The following is a 15301-nucleotide window of genomic DNA, read 5'->3' as shown; positions in this document are numbered from 1 at the left end:
TGGCTGGATGAGGCTCCACACTGAGTCGTGCCCCAGCCCCACACCATGACAACCCCACTACTACTTGACCAGAGAAATGGATGCATTGCTGTATTCTGAACACATTATGAAGACAAAGAGCAAGAGAGAGAGACAGAGAGAGAGAGAGAGAGAGAGAGAGAGAGAGAGAGAGAGAGAGAGAGAGAGAGAGAGAGAGAGAGGAAGGAAGGAAGGAAGGAAGGAAGGAAGGAAGGAAGGAAGGAAGGAAGGAAGGAAGGAAGGAAGGAAGGAAGGAAGGAAGGAAGGAAGGAAGGAAGGAAGGAAGGAAGGAAGGAAGGAAGGAAGGAAGGAAGGAAGGAAGGGAGGGAAGGAAGGAGGGAAGGAAGGAAGGAAGGAGGGGATTATATATGTGGCTCATTTGCTTGTTAGCCTGTTCCCTAACAGAGCCTCTGTATACACACAGTCTCTCCCAGTCCCATCATGCATTGGGTAAATGAAGTAATATATAGGCTGAATTTAGTTTTAATTGAATTTAGATACATCTTCATAATGGCTGACAATCAATACACAAGTTATTTACATTAGTCATTATTATGAAATATTACAATTGGAATTTACAGGAACTTTGTACAAAATATGCCTTATGCCTCGTGGTAACGTGCTTGATTCACCTCGTGTCCTGTCGCAGTCATTTCTGGGGGGGAAAAATTGTTTTGATCCATGCATAAAAAGACTGATGGTTGATTATTGTCTGGTAGTTGGTAGGTAATGGTAGTGCTTGAGTTTCCTCGCTGCCAAGTAGCTGCTTTTAAAAGTAGAAAGAAATGGGAAAAAAATAAGAACAACAAACAAAGAAAAAACTCCAAGTACAAAGTCCAGGGTCAGGAAAAATGTGATAATTATTTTTCCTTCGATGAACTTAAGATATTTTCTTTTTAATCTGGCCACTGCAAAAAACAACAACAGACCCGTTTAAATATATCATTCATTCATAATATTTATACATCTGGCTTTTCATAAATATCTAGTTTATAAAAATGGACCATGTCCTTTTTAACATGATTTTTTAAAAAGCTATATCTACAATTCATCAAAACATAAAACCTAATCACAATGGAACGTGTCAAAGTTCTAGAATCGATTAACTCTATTGATATGATTGTGGATTACTAGATTTATGCAGCAACTTTCATTGCAATGAAAGATGAGTTTAGCTCTCTCGATACAGCAATGTAAATAGCCACCAACCAGGGTAATAAATGAATAAAGCCATTCTCTCTCCCCTTGATGCCGCCCACACTGGCAATGCAGAGGCAAGGGTTGTACAGTATTGTCTCTCTCTTTAAACCAGGGCAGTTTGATGTGATGGACTACTAGTTTATGTCAGCACAACAGAGTCAGGTCAAAAACACTTGGCAGGTCAGAGCTTCAAGATCCACCGTCTTACTATACTTTTACATATGAAACCTTCATGGGAACTTCAATGGCCAGAATGGATGATGGGTCATGACCTCTAGGTTAAAGGTCATGAACCCACAAATTGGCAGGACAGAAACGGCAACACTGAAGACCCATTGGAATGCCCATAGAGAAGAGTGCCCCCTATTGACCAGCTGTGGTACTATCACTTACAGTAGCCCGTTGTTGTTGGTCCCTAATTGAACCCCAAGCTCAGCCTAAGCTATGGGTGTGAAAAGACACTCTTTGCTACACAGAAGAAATAACCTCAACTAGTTAAAAACTAAAATGCTTTGTGCTCCATCATTAAAGATGGAGATGCAACAGAAATGAAACAGAAGCATGCTTTTTAAAGGATGTTTTTGATATACAATAACTATAGGAAAATAGTCTATCAAGGATGGACCCCTTTAAAACCCTCTAGAAAGCTTTCCTGGATGCAGATAGCTCGGCTATGAATGAAATACATATACTAAACTAAATAAATCCTTAAAGTATATGCAAACACAAGCATAAATATTTGATCCACAGAGAGTTAAGCTACGAATGACAAATATTAGAGTGATATATTGACATTTCTTCGGGAACAGGCACCATGTCTGTCTGTCTGTCTTTTTAAAATCTCTCCTCTCCTCTGTTGAAGTGTCAGTCATTATAAGTTATTCCCAGATCAGAAAAGAGTCACGACAGATAGAAGCTGACTGTAGAAGAAGTGTTCGGTTGCTGCGCTCCCTCCTTCCAAAACGATTTTCCTTTATTCCACACATTTCTTTAAAATGAATGAGCAAAAAAATAGGTGCACTGTTTCTCTCTCGTCTCCATGATATCCCTCCATCCATATCTCCATCTCTCTCTCTCTCTCTCTCTCTCTCTCTCTCTCTCTCTCTCTCTCTCTCTCTCTCTCTCTCTCTCTCTCTCTCTCTCTCTCTCTCTCTCTCTCTCTCTCTCTCTCTCTCTCTCTCTCTCTCTCTCTCTCTCTCTCTCTCTCTCTCTCTCTCTCTCTCTCTCTCTCTCTCTCGTCTCCATGATATCCCTCCATCCATCTCTCCTCAGTGTGCATAGTACAGCCAGTAGACCACGTTAAAGAAGGAGAACACAGTAGGGAAGATCATCCTGGACCACTTGTCGATGGAGTTCACATCAGCCAGGTCAGGGATGTTGACCTTGAGCTGCGAGGCCCGTCTCCGTAGGCGGGACTTCTTCTGGGTGGCGTGGCGCTCCAGGGCACTGTGGGGGCCTCCACCGTAGTTCTGGCGGGCCATGGCGGCCCTACGGTACTGCAGCGTGGAGCTGTCGTAGGCCAGCATGGTGTTGCGGGGGTCGCCCAGACCCCCAGCGCCCAGGGACCTGGACAGCTCAGGAGGAACACCCCCCATCTCGTTCTTCATCTCCAGGGAACCAAACAGGATGTTATCATCAGTCAGGGAGGTGGTAATCTGTGATAGGAGGAAGGGGGAGGAAGAGGAGTGGCCGTGAGAGGAAGTGAATGGAGGCAAGGTTCATAGGTCATCTTATTCTTAAATAATCTATGATCACTTAAAATACTTAAACGATGTCTATATTTATGGTTAATTAAAAGGCACTATGTGTGTTTTTAGTTGTTCTCTTAGTTTATGATTGAGGGGTTTATCACGTATTGTTCTGTGGTTGTACTAATGGGACACATTTGACTTATAGTAGCAATGTAGAGCATAGTGTATTTACCATAACATGTCATATTTAATTATAGATTATAAATCAATAGCTAGTTATTACACATAAGTATATGTTGACAGTCCTGTAAAGATACTATATATATATATATACATATAAATCAACAGTATAATCATTCTCATGGAGAAATCCTCTTCACTGTCATCTCAGAATTTCGGCCAGCATATGGTTAACATTCTGTCTAGTCAGAACAAGACAATCCAAATAAACAAACAACGTAAACAAAAGGAAGAAATGTGAGAGGATAAAGGTTGAGAGAAATAGTAATAAGGAAATATTGCAAAGATGAAGGAGAGGTTAAGGTTGAAGGTTCAGGGGTCAAAGGTAGGTTTAGGTTAGGAGAGACGTTGTGAAGACTGAGGAAGTGGATCGGATCGGAAGTTTCTTCATCCATAGCCTGACTTCAGAACCAAACAAAACATCTCTAACTAAAAAAAGATTTTCAACTTATTAGTTATATCTGTTGTTTATACTCTGTTCCAAGGCCACTCAGTTGGCAAAACTCAGAATGACAAATAATATTTTCTCTTTTTCTTCTCTGTTAGGCTGAGCAATAATATGTCACTAACCATCTCATTTCCTTTCAATTGCTTCACTTGTTATTCGGGAGAGTTATCAATTTACCTCAGATGTTAATTTTTCTGTCACACCAATATTAGCTTTGGAGTAGCTTGCAATTACAACCAGCATTTCCTGTCCCTCCATTTTACAAGTTTCCCATCAATTGAAGGTGTATAATATCTTCCCTGAGATGTAGGCTGAGTTCCAGATGGCCATTTGATCCAAACTATGCTGTCATTTATTTAACCATTACTATGACGTGTTTGTTAGGAAAATGCATGAAGAGCAAATCAAGAGAAGGGAGAAAACACAATGGTAGGAAGTGATGATTAAAGTTGCCTTAAAAAATCTATAGAATAAAAATCAAAGAAATGCACAAAAATACTACAGTATTTTCCTCTGATCGGGGGGTTGATTCAGATTGATGACATTTGTTAAAGTTTTGACTTTCAAAACCTTCCAGTACCTTATTTCTTTGCTCGCCTAGTCCTAATGCGGCATCGTCCACAAAGATGGGATCCCACATCGTGTCATACGCGTCAATTTCCCTCTGTTTCATTCTGGCATACAGAGCATCATCTCTCTGAACTACATTTCCCACCATCCACTGCAAGCATACAAAATCAGCACTGTTACCATGGAGAAATCGCAGCTTGCTGTCAGATGTTGTCAGATCCTGGTCTAACTAATAAATATGTATTTTCATTGAACTGTGGGTTGATAGATACACATGGCTACACCAGTGAGACATGAAGGTGTAGTAGAACCCTGGTAAAGGACATCACGTCAACAGTTGATCACAGAAGCATCACATTGACCTTGAGAGTAAGAATAACCTGTGTTCTCCTACTGCATCCAACACCACATTCCACCAACAACACAACCTTTCTAGAACCATCTGTCCCTACTCCCTACCTTATTGGGGTCGGGTCGGAGTTTCTCATTGTTGGCGACGGCTAGTTTCTCGGCGGCCCTCTTCTGCCTCTGGGGCCCCCGTCCAAAGAAGATGTAGTTGACGAAGGCGTACTCTAGCAGGGCCAGGAAGACGAATACAAAGCAGCCCATCAGGTACATGTCTATAGCCTTGACGTAGGGGATCTTAGGCAGCGTCTCTCTCAGATGGGTGTTGATGGTGGTCATGGTCAGCACCGTAGTGATACCTGGAGATCACATTTTACATTTACAATCACTGCATTCACCAAAATAATGTCATAAACAAGTAATTCAGAGCCTATAAGCTTTATACTGGATATCATGTCCTGGTACAGGGTCCGGAAACAATAACCCTGTCCTGGTACAGGGTCGGGAAACCATAACCCTGTCCTGGTACAGGGTCGGGAAACCATAACCCTGTCCTGGTACAGAGTCCGGAAACAATAACACTGTCCTGTTACAGAGTCCGGAAACAATAACCCTGTCCTGGTACAGGGTCCGGAAACAATAACCCTGTCCTGGAACAGAGTCCGGAAACAATAACCCTGTCCTGGTACAGGGTCCGGAAACCATAACCCTGTCCTGGTACAGAGTCCGGAAACAATAACACTGTCCTGTTACAGAGTCCGGAAACAATAACCCTGTCCTGGTACAGGGTCCGGAAACAATAACCCTGTCCTGGAACAGAGTCCGGAAACAATAACCCTGTCCTGGTACAGGGTCCGGAAACCATAACCCTGTCCTGGTACAGAGTCCGGAAACAATAACACTGTCCTGTTACAGAGTCCGGAAACAATAACCCTGTCCTGGTACAGGGTCCGGAAACAATAACCCTGTCCTGGAACAGAGTCCGGAAACAATAACCCTGTCCTGGTACAGGGTCCGGAAACAATAACCCTGTCCTGGTACAGAGTCCGGAAACAATAACCCTGTCCTGGTACAGAGTCCGGAAACAATAACCCTGTCCTGGTACAGGGTCAGGAAATAATAACCCTGTCCTGTAACAGAGTCCGGAAACAATAACCCTGTCCTGGTACAGGGTCCGGAAACAATAACCCTGTCCTGGTACAGGGTCTGGAAACAATAACCCTGTCCTGGTACAGGGTCCGGAAACAATAACCCTGTCCTGGTACAGGGTCCGGAAACAATAACCCTGTCCTGGTACAGGGTCCGGAAACAATAACCCTGTCCTGGTACAGGGTCCGGAAACAATAACCCTGTCCTGGTACAGGGTCCGGAAACAATAACCCTGTCCTGGTACAGACATAATGAACACATATGTGGTCCTCTGTAGCTCAATTGGTAGAGCATGGCACTTGTAACGCCAGGGTAGTGGGTTCGATCCCCGGGACCACCCATACGTAAAAATGTATCCGCACATGACTGTAAGTCACTTTGGATAAAAGCGTCTGCTAAATGGCATATTATTTATTATTATTATATGGACTGATGGATCCTCATTCTAAAGACATAATGAACCCATATGGACAGATGGTTCCTCATTCTACAGACCTTATGAACCCATATGGACAGATGGATCCTCATTCTACAGACATAATGAACACAACCCTGTGTCTATAGATATAAGAAGGTACAGACCCTGTGTCTGTAGATATAAGGAGGTACAGACCCTGTGTCTGTAGATATAAGAAGGTACAGACCCTGTGTCTGTAGATATAAGGAGGTACAGACCCTGTGTCTGTAGATATAAGAAGGTACAGACCCTGTGTCTGTAGATATAAGGAGGTACAGACCCTGTGTCTGTAGATATAAGAAGGTACAGACCCTGTGTCTATAGATATCAGGAGCAGCCCAGTGTTATCCCCTTTAACCGTCAGGGCTGCGTCCCAAAAGACACCTTATTCCCTACATAGTGCACTTATTTTTTACCAGAGCCCTATGGGGTAGTGCACTATATAGGGAATAGGGTGTCTTTTGCGACGCAGCCCTGGTATTAGTCACGACACGATTCACCTGTGTTTATAGGCCCAATACACCCCTTGTGTTTGATGCTTAGTTATCTGTGTTATTAGACCAATACACCCCTTGTTTGATACTTAGTTATCTGTGTTATTAGACCAATACACCCATTGTGTTTGATACTTAGTTATCTGTGTTATTAGACCAATACACCCCTTGTGTTTGATACTTAGTTATCTGTGTTATTAGACCAATACACCCCTTGTTTGATACTTAGTTATCTGTGTTATTAGACCAATACACCCCTTGTTTGATACTTAGTTATCTGTGTTATTAGACCATTACACCCATTGTGTTTGATACTTAGTTATCTGTGTTATTAGACCAATACACCCATTGTGTTTGATACTTAGTTATCTGTGTTATTAGACCAATACACCCCTTGTTTGATACTTAGTTATCTGTGTTATTAGACCAATACACCCATTGTGTTTGATACTTAGTTATCTGTGTTATTAGACCAATACACCCATTGTGTTTGATACATTAGTTATCTGTGTTATTAGACCAATACACCCATTGTGTTTGATACTTAGTTATCTGTGTTATTAGACCAATACACCCATTGTGTTTGATACATTAGTTATCTGTGTTATTAGACCAATACACCCATTGTGTTTGATACGTTAGTTATCTGTGTTATTAGACCAATACACCCCTTGTTTGATACTTAGTTATCTGTGTTATTAGACCAATACACCCCTTGTTTGATACTTAGTTATCTGTGTTATTAGACCAATACACCCATTGTGTTTGATACTTAGTTATCAGTGTTATTAGACCAATACACCCCTTGTTTGATACTTAGTTATCTGTGTTATTAGACCAATACACCCATTGTGTTTGATACTTAGTTATCTGTGTTATTAGACCAATACACCCATTGTGTTTGATACTTAGTTATCTGTGTTATTAGACCAATACACCCATTGTGTTTGATACTTAGTTATCTGTGTTATTAGACCAATACACCCATTGTGTTTGATCCTTAGTTATCTGTGTTATTAGACCAATACACCCATTGTGTTTGATACTTAGTTATCTGTGTTATTAGACCAATACACCCATTGTGTTTGATACTTAGTTATCTGTGTTATTAGACCAATACACCCATTGTGTTTGATCCTTAGTTATCTGTGTTATTAGACCAATACACCCCTTGTTTGATACTTAGTTATCTGTGTTATTAGACCAATACACCCCTTGTTTGATACTTAGTTATCTGTGTTATTAGACCAATACACCCCTTGTTTGATACTTAGTTATCTGTGTTATTAGACCAATACACCCCTTGTTTGATACTTAGTTATCTGTGTTATTAGACCAATACACCCCTTGTTTGATACTTAGTTATCTGTGTTATTAGACCAATACACCCCTTGTGTTTGATACTTAGTTATCTGTGTTATTAGACCAATACACCCCTTGTTTGATACTTAGTTATCTGTGTTATTAGACCATTACACCCATTGTGTTTGACACGTTAGTTATCTGTGTTATTAGACCAATACTCCCCTTGTTTGATACTTAGTTATCTGTGTTATTAGACCAATACACCCATTGTGTTTGATACTTAGTTATCTGTGTTATTAGACCAATACACCCATTGTGTTTGATACTTAGTTATCTGTGTTATTAGACCAATACACCCATTGTGTTTGATACTTAGTTATCTGTGTTATTAGACCAATACACCCATTGTGTTTGATACTTAGTTATCTGTGTTATTAGACCAATACACCCATTGTGTTTGATACTTAGTTATCTGTGTTATTAGACCAATACACCCATTGTGTTTGATACTTAGTTATCTGTGTTATTAGACCAATACACCCATTGTGTTTGATACTTAGTTATCTGTGTTATTAGACCAATACACCCCTTGTGTTTGATACTTAGTTATCTGTGTTATTAGACCAATACACCCATTGTGTTTGATACGTTAGTTATCTGTGTTATTAGACAAATACACCCCTTGTTTGATACTTAGTTATCTGTGTTATTAGACCAATACACCCCTTGTTTGATACTTAGTTATCTGTGTTATTAGACCAATACACCCCTTGTTTGATACTTAGTTATCTGTGTTATTAGACCAATACACCCCTTGTGTTTGATACTTAGTTATCTGTGTTATTAGACCAATACACCCCTTGTTTGATACTTAGTTATCTGTGTTATTAGACCAATACACCCATTGTGTTTGATACGTTAGTTATCTGTGTTATTAGACCAATACTCCCCTTGTTTGATACTTAGTTATCTGTGTTATTAGACCAATACACCCCTTGTGTTTGATACTTAGTTATCTGTGTTATTAGACCAATACACCCCTTGTGTTTGATACTTAGTTATCTGTGTTATTAGACCAATACACCCATTGTGTTTGATACTTAGTTATCTGTGTTATTAGACCAATACACCCATTGTGTTTGATACTTAGTTATCTGTGTTATTAGACCAATACACCCATTGTGTTTGATACTTAGTTATCTGTGTTATTAGACCAATACACCCATTGTGTTTGATACTTAGTTATCTGTGTTATTAGACCAATACACCCATTGTGTTTGATACTTAGTTATCTGTGTTATTAGACCAATACACCCATTGTGTTTGATACTTAGTTATCTGTGTTATTAGACCAATACACCCCTTGTGTTTGATACTTAGTTATCTGTGTTATTAGACCAATACACCCATTGTGTTTGATACGTTAGTTATCTGTGTTATTAGACAAATACACCCATTGTGTTTGATACATTAGTTATCTGTGTTATTAGACCAATACACCCATTGTTTGATACGTTAGTTAACTGTGTTTTTAGAGGCGCTCATTAGGACTATGAAGGGTCAATAACAGACAATCAACTGACACAGGTCAGTGGGCTGAGGCGCTCATTAGGACCTTATCGTTATCAAGTATTTTACATCATTATTGGCCAATAACCTGGGTTACGGTTTCACGAATGGTTCTGATTGTCATTAGATAGCAATAGGATCAAGGTGCAAGGGAGCTATCTAATTGCAGTCGTAGCTGGTTTAGGGCAGAATATTAATGCTTCATTTCTTTCTCTCATACGTCACCCATGGACAACAATGCATGTTTTACATTACATTTTGAACAATGCGAACACTATGACACCAATGTTTGTAAACATGGCTATACTGTATACATTTAATTTGATTGATTGATTGATTGGTTGATTGACTGATGAATCTCGATGGCTTTATTGATCGATCGATGGGCAGTCTTACCCAGGGCCACTCTGGCAGCGGAGGCATCGTAGTTGATCCAGAAGGAGACCCAGGACAGGATGGTGATCAGGATAGAGGGCATGTAGGTCTGGAGGATAAAGTAGCCGATGTTCCTCTTCAGCTTGAAGCTCAGAGACAGGCGGGGGTAGGAACCTACACGGAGGAATACAGACAGAACTTGATTTATTTAACCAGGCAAACCATCGAGAATACATTGTCTTTCACAATAACAACCTAAAGTGGATAGAATAAGAACTCTAAAGCATAGAAAGCTAATATACAGAATATCTGTGTATCACCCCCTGAAATGCTACAGTATAACCATAGATATACATAGGTATACTGTATCAAAATGGCCGCCACTGTGTACCTGTAGAGAAGACCACATTCTTGGAGACCAGTTTGTAGTCCACGATAGAGAACTGAGGCAGCTCTATTCTCTCCACCCCAGACACAGCTCCATCTCCCCCTCGCCAGTAGAACTCAATGTCATCAGTGGTGTAGCCATCTGCAGGGGACAAACACAGGTACTGGAGACTTAGAATACATACCACACTAACATAGTGTGGACAGAATGTGAGTAATACTCAAATGGTTATGGTCAATGTCAAACGGCAGGGACACGAGGCTCTCACACATGTTGAGTTGACAACTGGTGTTCCTCAAAGATTATATTCTTGTTCCTGTCATGTTTACTATTTATATCAACAATGTATATTCTGGTGAGTCAAATGCTACTAGAGAACATCATGTGAGGTTCAATAATAAATACAATTATAAATAGACATTTCAGAGGACATTTCAGGGGACCAAAAATTGTTAGCTAACTGGGTAGATCCTCATGTTGCATTCTGTTGTGTTAACCCTTATGTTGTGTTAACCCTTATGTTGTGATAACCCTTCTGTTGTGATAACCCTTATGTTGTGATAACCCTTATGTTGTGTTAACCCTTCTGTTGTGATAACCCTTCTGTTGTGATAACCCTTATGTTGTGTTAACCCTTATGTTGTGATAACCCTTCTGTTGTGTTAACCCTTATGTTGTGTTAACCCTTATGTTGTGATAACCCTTCTGTTGTGATAACCCTTCTGTTGTGATAACCCTTATGTTGTGATAACCCTTATGTTGTGTTAACCCTTCTGTTGTGATAACCCTTCTGTTGTGATAACCCTTATGTTGTGTTAACCCTTATGTTGTGATAACCCTTCTGTTGTGTTAACCCTTATGTTGTGTTAACCCTTATGTTGTGATAACCCTTCTGTTGTGATAACCCTTATGTTGTGATAACCCTTATGTTGTGTTAACCCTTCTGTTGTGATAACCCTTCTGTTGTGATAACCCTTATGTTGTGATAACCCTTATCTTGTGTTAACCCTTCTGTTGTGATAACCCTTCTGTTGTGATAACCCTTCTGTTGTGATAACCCTTATCTTCTGTTAACCCTTCTGTTGTGATAACCCTTATGTTGTGAAAACCCTGCTATTGTGATAACTATTCTGTTGTGATAACCCTTCTGTTGTGATAACCCTTCTGTTGTGATAACCCTTCTGTTGTGTTAACCCTTCTGTTGTGAAAACCCTGCTATTGTGATAACTATTCTGTTGTGATAACCCTTCTATTGTATTAACCCTTCTGTTGTGATAACCCTTATATTGTGATAACTATTCTGTTGTGATAACCCTTCTATTGTGATAACCCTTCTATTGTGATAACCCTTATGTTGTGATAACCCTCTATTGTGATAACCCTTCTATTGTGATAAGCCTTCTATTGTGATAACCCTTCTTTTGTATTAACCCTTTTATTGTGATAACTCCTATATTGTGATAACCCTTCTTTTGTATTAACCCTTCTATTGTGATAACTCCTATATTGTGTTAACCCTTCTGTTGCGTTAACCTCAGCCTCTGTCATATAGGGCATCATAACACAGGCAGCATGCAGGCAGGGCAGGCATTTCCCCTCTCTCCCTCTCTCTACCCCCTCTCTCCCTCTCTCTCTACCCCCTCTCTCCCTCTCTCTCTACCCCCTCTCTCCCTCCCTCTCTACCCCCTCTCCCCCTCTCTCTACCCACTTTCTCCCTCTCTCACTACTCCCTCTCTCCCTCTCTCTACCCCCTCTCCCCCACTCTCTACCCCCTCTCTCCCTCCCTCTCTACCCCCTCTCTCCCTCTCTCTCTACCCCCTCTCTCCCTCCCTCTCTGCCCCCTCTCCCCCTCTCTCTACCCACTTTCTCCCTCTCTCACTACTCCCTCTCTCCCTCTCTCTACCCCCTCTCTCCCTCCCTCTCTACCCCCTCTCTCCCTCCCTCTCTACCCCCTCTCTCCCTCTCTCTCTCCCCCCTCTCCCCCTCTCTCTACCCCCTCTCTCCCTCTCCCTCTACCCCCTGTCCCTCTCTCTCTACCCCCTCTCTCCCTCTCTCTCTACCCCTCTCTCGCTCTCTCTCTACCCCCTCTCCCCTCTCTCTACCCCCTCTCTCCCTCTCTCTCTACCCCCTCTCTCCCTCTCTCTCTACCCCTTCTCTCCCTCTCTCTCTACCCCTTCTCTCCCTCTCTCTCTCAACCCCCTCTCCCCCTCTCAATTCAATTCAATTTTCAATTTAAGGGCTTTATTGGCATGGGAAACGTATGTTAACATTGCCAAAGCAAGTGAAGTAGATAGTAAACAAAAGTGAAATAAACAATACAAATTAAAAGTAAACATTACACTCAGAAGTTCCAAAAGAATAAAGACATTTCAAATGTCATATTATGGCTATATACAGTGTTGTAACAATGTGCAAATAGTTAAAGTACAAATGGGAAAATAAATAAACATAAATATGGGTTGTATTTACAATGGTGTTTGTTCTTCACTGGTTGCCCTTTTCTTGTGGCAACAGGTCACACATCTTGCAGCTGTGATGGCACACTGTGGTATTTCACCCAGTAGATATGGGAGTTTATCAAAATTGGGTTTGTTTTCGATTTCTTTGTGAATCTGTGTTAGCTGAGGGAAATACATGTCTCTAATATGGTCATACATTTGGCAGGAGGTTAGGAAGTGCAGCTCAGTTTCCACCTCATTTTGTGGGCAGTGTGCACATAGCCTGTCATCTCTTGAGAGCCAGGTCTGCCTACGGCGGCCTTTCTCAATAGCAAGGCTATGCTCACTGAAGCAAGGCTATCCTCTCTCTCTACCCCCTCTCCTCCTCTGTCTCTCTCTCTCTCTACCCCCTCTCCCCCTTTCTCGCTCCCTCTCTCTCTCTCTACCCCCTCTCCCCCTCTCTATCCCTCTCTCTCTACCCCCCTCTCCCCCTCCCCCTCTCTCTCCCTCTCTCTCTACCCCCTCTCCCCTCTCTCTCTCTCTCTCTCTCTCTCTCTCTCCTCTCTCTACTCCCTCTCCCCTCTCTCTCTCTCTCTCCCTCTCTCTCTACCCCCTCTCTCACTCTCTCTCCCTCTCTCTACCCCCCTCTCCCTCTCTCTCTACCCCCTCTCTCCCTCTCTCTCTTTCTATCTCTCTCCCTCTCTCTCTACCCCCTCTCTCCCCCTCTCCTTCTTTGTGTACTACTTCCTCTTCTTGCCACTCATAATAAGAGGCAGTGACCTATTTAGATGCAATGAATAATTAAACTTTCAGCCTTTGATTTCCTCCCTCTGCCTCGCTCTGACCCAGGATAGATGGATAGATAGGAGTGGTGAGAGGATGAAGAACACTATAGCCGGTCATTGTAGTGGTGTGGCCAGTCAGTCATTGAGATATCTATTACTAACTGTGACGGATGGATGAAGAACAGATACTATAGAAACACTACCACTATCAAAATACAGCCCATCCCACTTCTGACACCAATGTAGCTAGTCATTGTTTTGGCGTGTCTATCATTGAAGATTTGTAATGCCAACTCTGACAGTTATGGCTCAGATAGTACAGAATAGAAAAACTACCGGTATCAATCTACAACCCAGCCCAAGCCAAAAAACTATAGCTAACTATAGCTAATCCCTGTGTAAAAGCACGCAGCACCAACTACTCTAATCCACGCAGCACCAACTACTATAATCCACGCAGCACCAACTACTATAATCCACGCAGCACCAACTACTCTAATCCACGCAGCACCAAATACAGTCCACTACTACTACGCAGTAGGAGCTGTCTGCCCGGCTTATCCACAGGGCTAGTGCAACAGCCCAGAATCACCCCCAATTAGCCTATCCCTGTCCACCGTGCTGCGGGTTCTAATGTGTCGTTCACTTCTGATCAGCAGAGTGTGGCCAGGGCCAGCCAATAGACTATGAGGCTGGGGAGGGAGGACGGCTCCTCGGCCGTGTGTGTGCGTTTGTAGATATGTGTGTGTGTGTGTGTGTGTGTGTGTGTGTGTGTTTGTAGATATGTGTGTGTGTGTGTGTGTGTGTGTGTGTGTGTGTGTGTGTGTGTGTGTGTGTGTGTGTGCGTTTGTAGATGCGTGAGTGTGTGTGTGTGCACGCATGCGTACGTGCATGCTTGCATTTATGTGTGTTAGTGATGTGAAGGTTAACTCATAACGGGCGGGTTTAAGGTCATGAAATATTGTGTGGATGAAGGGCGGGCGGGCGGGTGGCGGGCGAATAAAGAGAAAACAATACCTTAAAAAATCCATAAATCTATAATTCTTGTGTAATTTATATCTATGGGCTACATTGAGGTTTTTCTTTCATTATTTTAGGCTATCTGGCGTTACTGCCTAAGCCTAAGATTCAGGGCATAACTGTATGCACGCCAAATAGCCTGCATTCCAATCAACAAATGCTTTCGGGGATCGGGCAGAAAAAAATTAACTTGGCAAAAAATACAATGTTGGAGTTTAATTCAATAAGAGAAAAGCTGTAAAATGGAGAGTTTGAAAATAAAGAGAAGGGAGGGCCAGAAAAGTAATGTTTGGGAAAGATTAGGTGAAGTGGTAAAAGAGGATGATAGCAGTGCCGGCTATGTTATGTTGTGGTGATTGTGAGGCGCTATTCAAATTCAACAGTCACAAGACGGGGATTTCAAATAGGCCTATGGAAAGTCAAAGGAATTGTAGCCTACTGTTCAGATGGGTTAAATGGGACATTGTATCTGGACACTGACTGTAGGTCTATAACCTCTCACCTAGCCTTAATATTAACTCCTGTAGAATTAAGTATTTCTTGCAGTAAAATGATACACCAAATGTAGGCAACATTTTTACTCTGGAACAGGATGGAGAATTATGATTGATTTGTTTCAGCATCTTGAGAGAATGCGAACGCTCAGTTAGGGACCGTCTGTAGAGGCGCTATCTTTATCAGCATCATAAAAGCTGATAGTATTTCAACCACATAAAATATGCATCCAAGCCCGAACTGAAATCTTATCAGCACCATGTTGGGTTGTTTTCACAGCTTTGTATTTCCTTACAACTGGTCAAACTGATGTC

General features: G+C 41.7%; 1 protein-coding gene across 2 annotated transcripts in view; it reads right to left on the bottom strand.

Moving 5' to 3' along the window:
* Positions 1–2415: 2415 nt before the first annotated feature.
* Positions 2416–15301, bottom strand: part of LOC121530948 (gamma-aminobutyric acid receptor subunit beta-2-like) — a 71075-nt gene continuing 58189 nt past the window's right edge. Inside the window, exons 6-10 of one of the 2 annotated variants that reach the window (XM_041836350.2) lie at positions 10253–10390; positions 9883–10035; positions 4627–4871; positions 4178–4318; positions 2416–2873 (exon numbers count right to left, since the gene is read on the bottom strand). In XM_041836350.2, coding sequence (XP_041692284.1) covers positions 2487–2873; positions 4178–4318; positions 4627–4871; positions 9883–10035; positions 10253–10390 — 1064 coding nt within the window. In that variant the 3' untranslated portion in view covers positions 2416–2486. The remainder of the gene's footprint in view (positions 2874–4177; positions 4319–4626; positions 4872–9882; positions 10036–10252; positions 10391–15301) is intronic. The other variant, XM_041836359.2, reaches the window with a different exon arrangement.

The sequence above is a fragment of the Coregonus clupeaformis genome, unplaced genomic scaffold (assembly GCF_020615455.1).
Source record: "Coregonus clupeaformis isolate EN_2021a unplaced genomic scaffold, ASM2061545v1 scaf0278, whole genome shotgun sequence".
Taxonomy (NCBI): Eukaryota; Metazoa; Chordata; class Actinopteri; order Salmoniformes; family Salmonidae; genus Coregonus; species Coregonus clupeaformis.
This window is presented reverse-complemented; position numbering and strand designations above follow the sequence as displayed.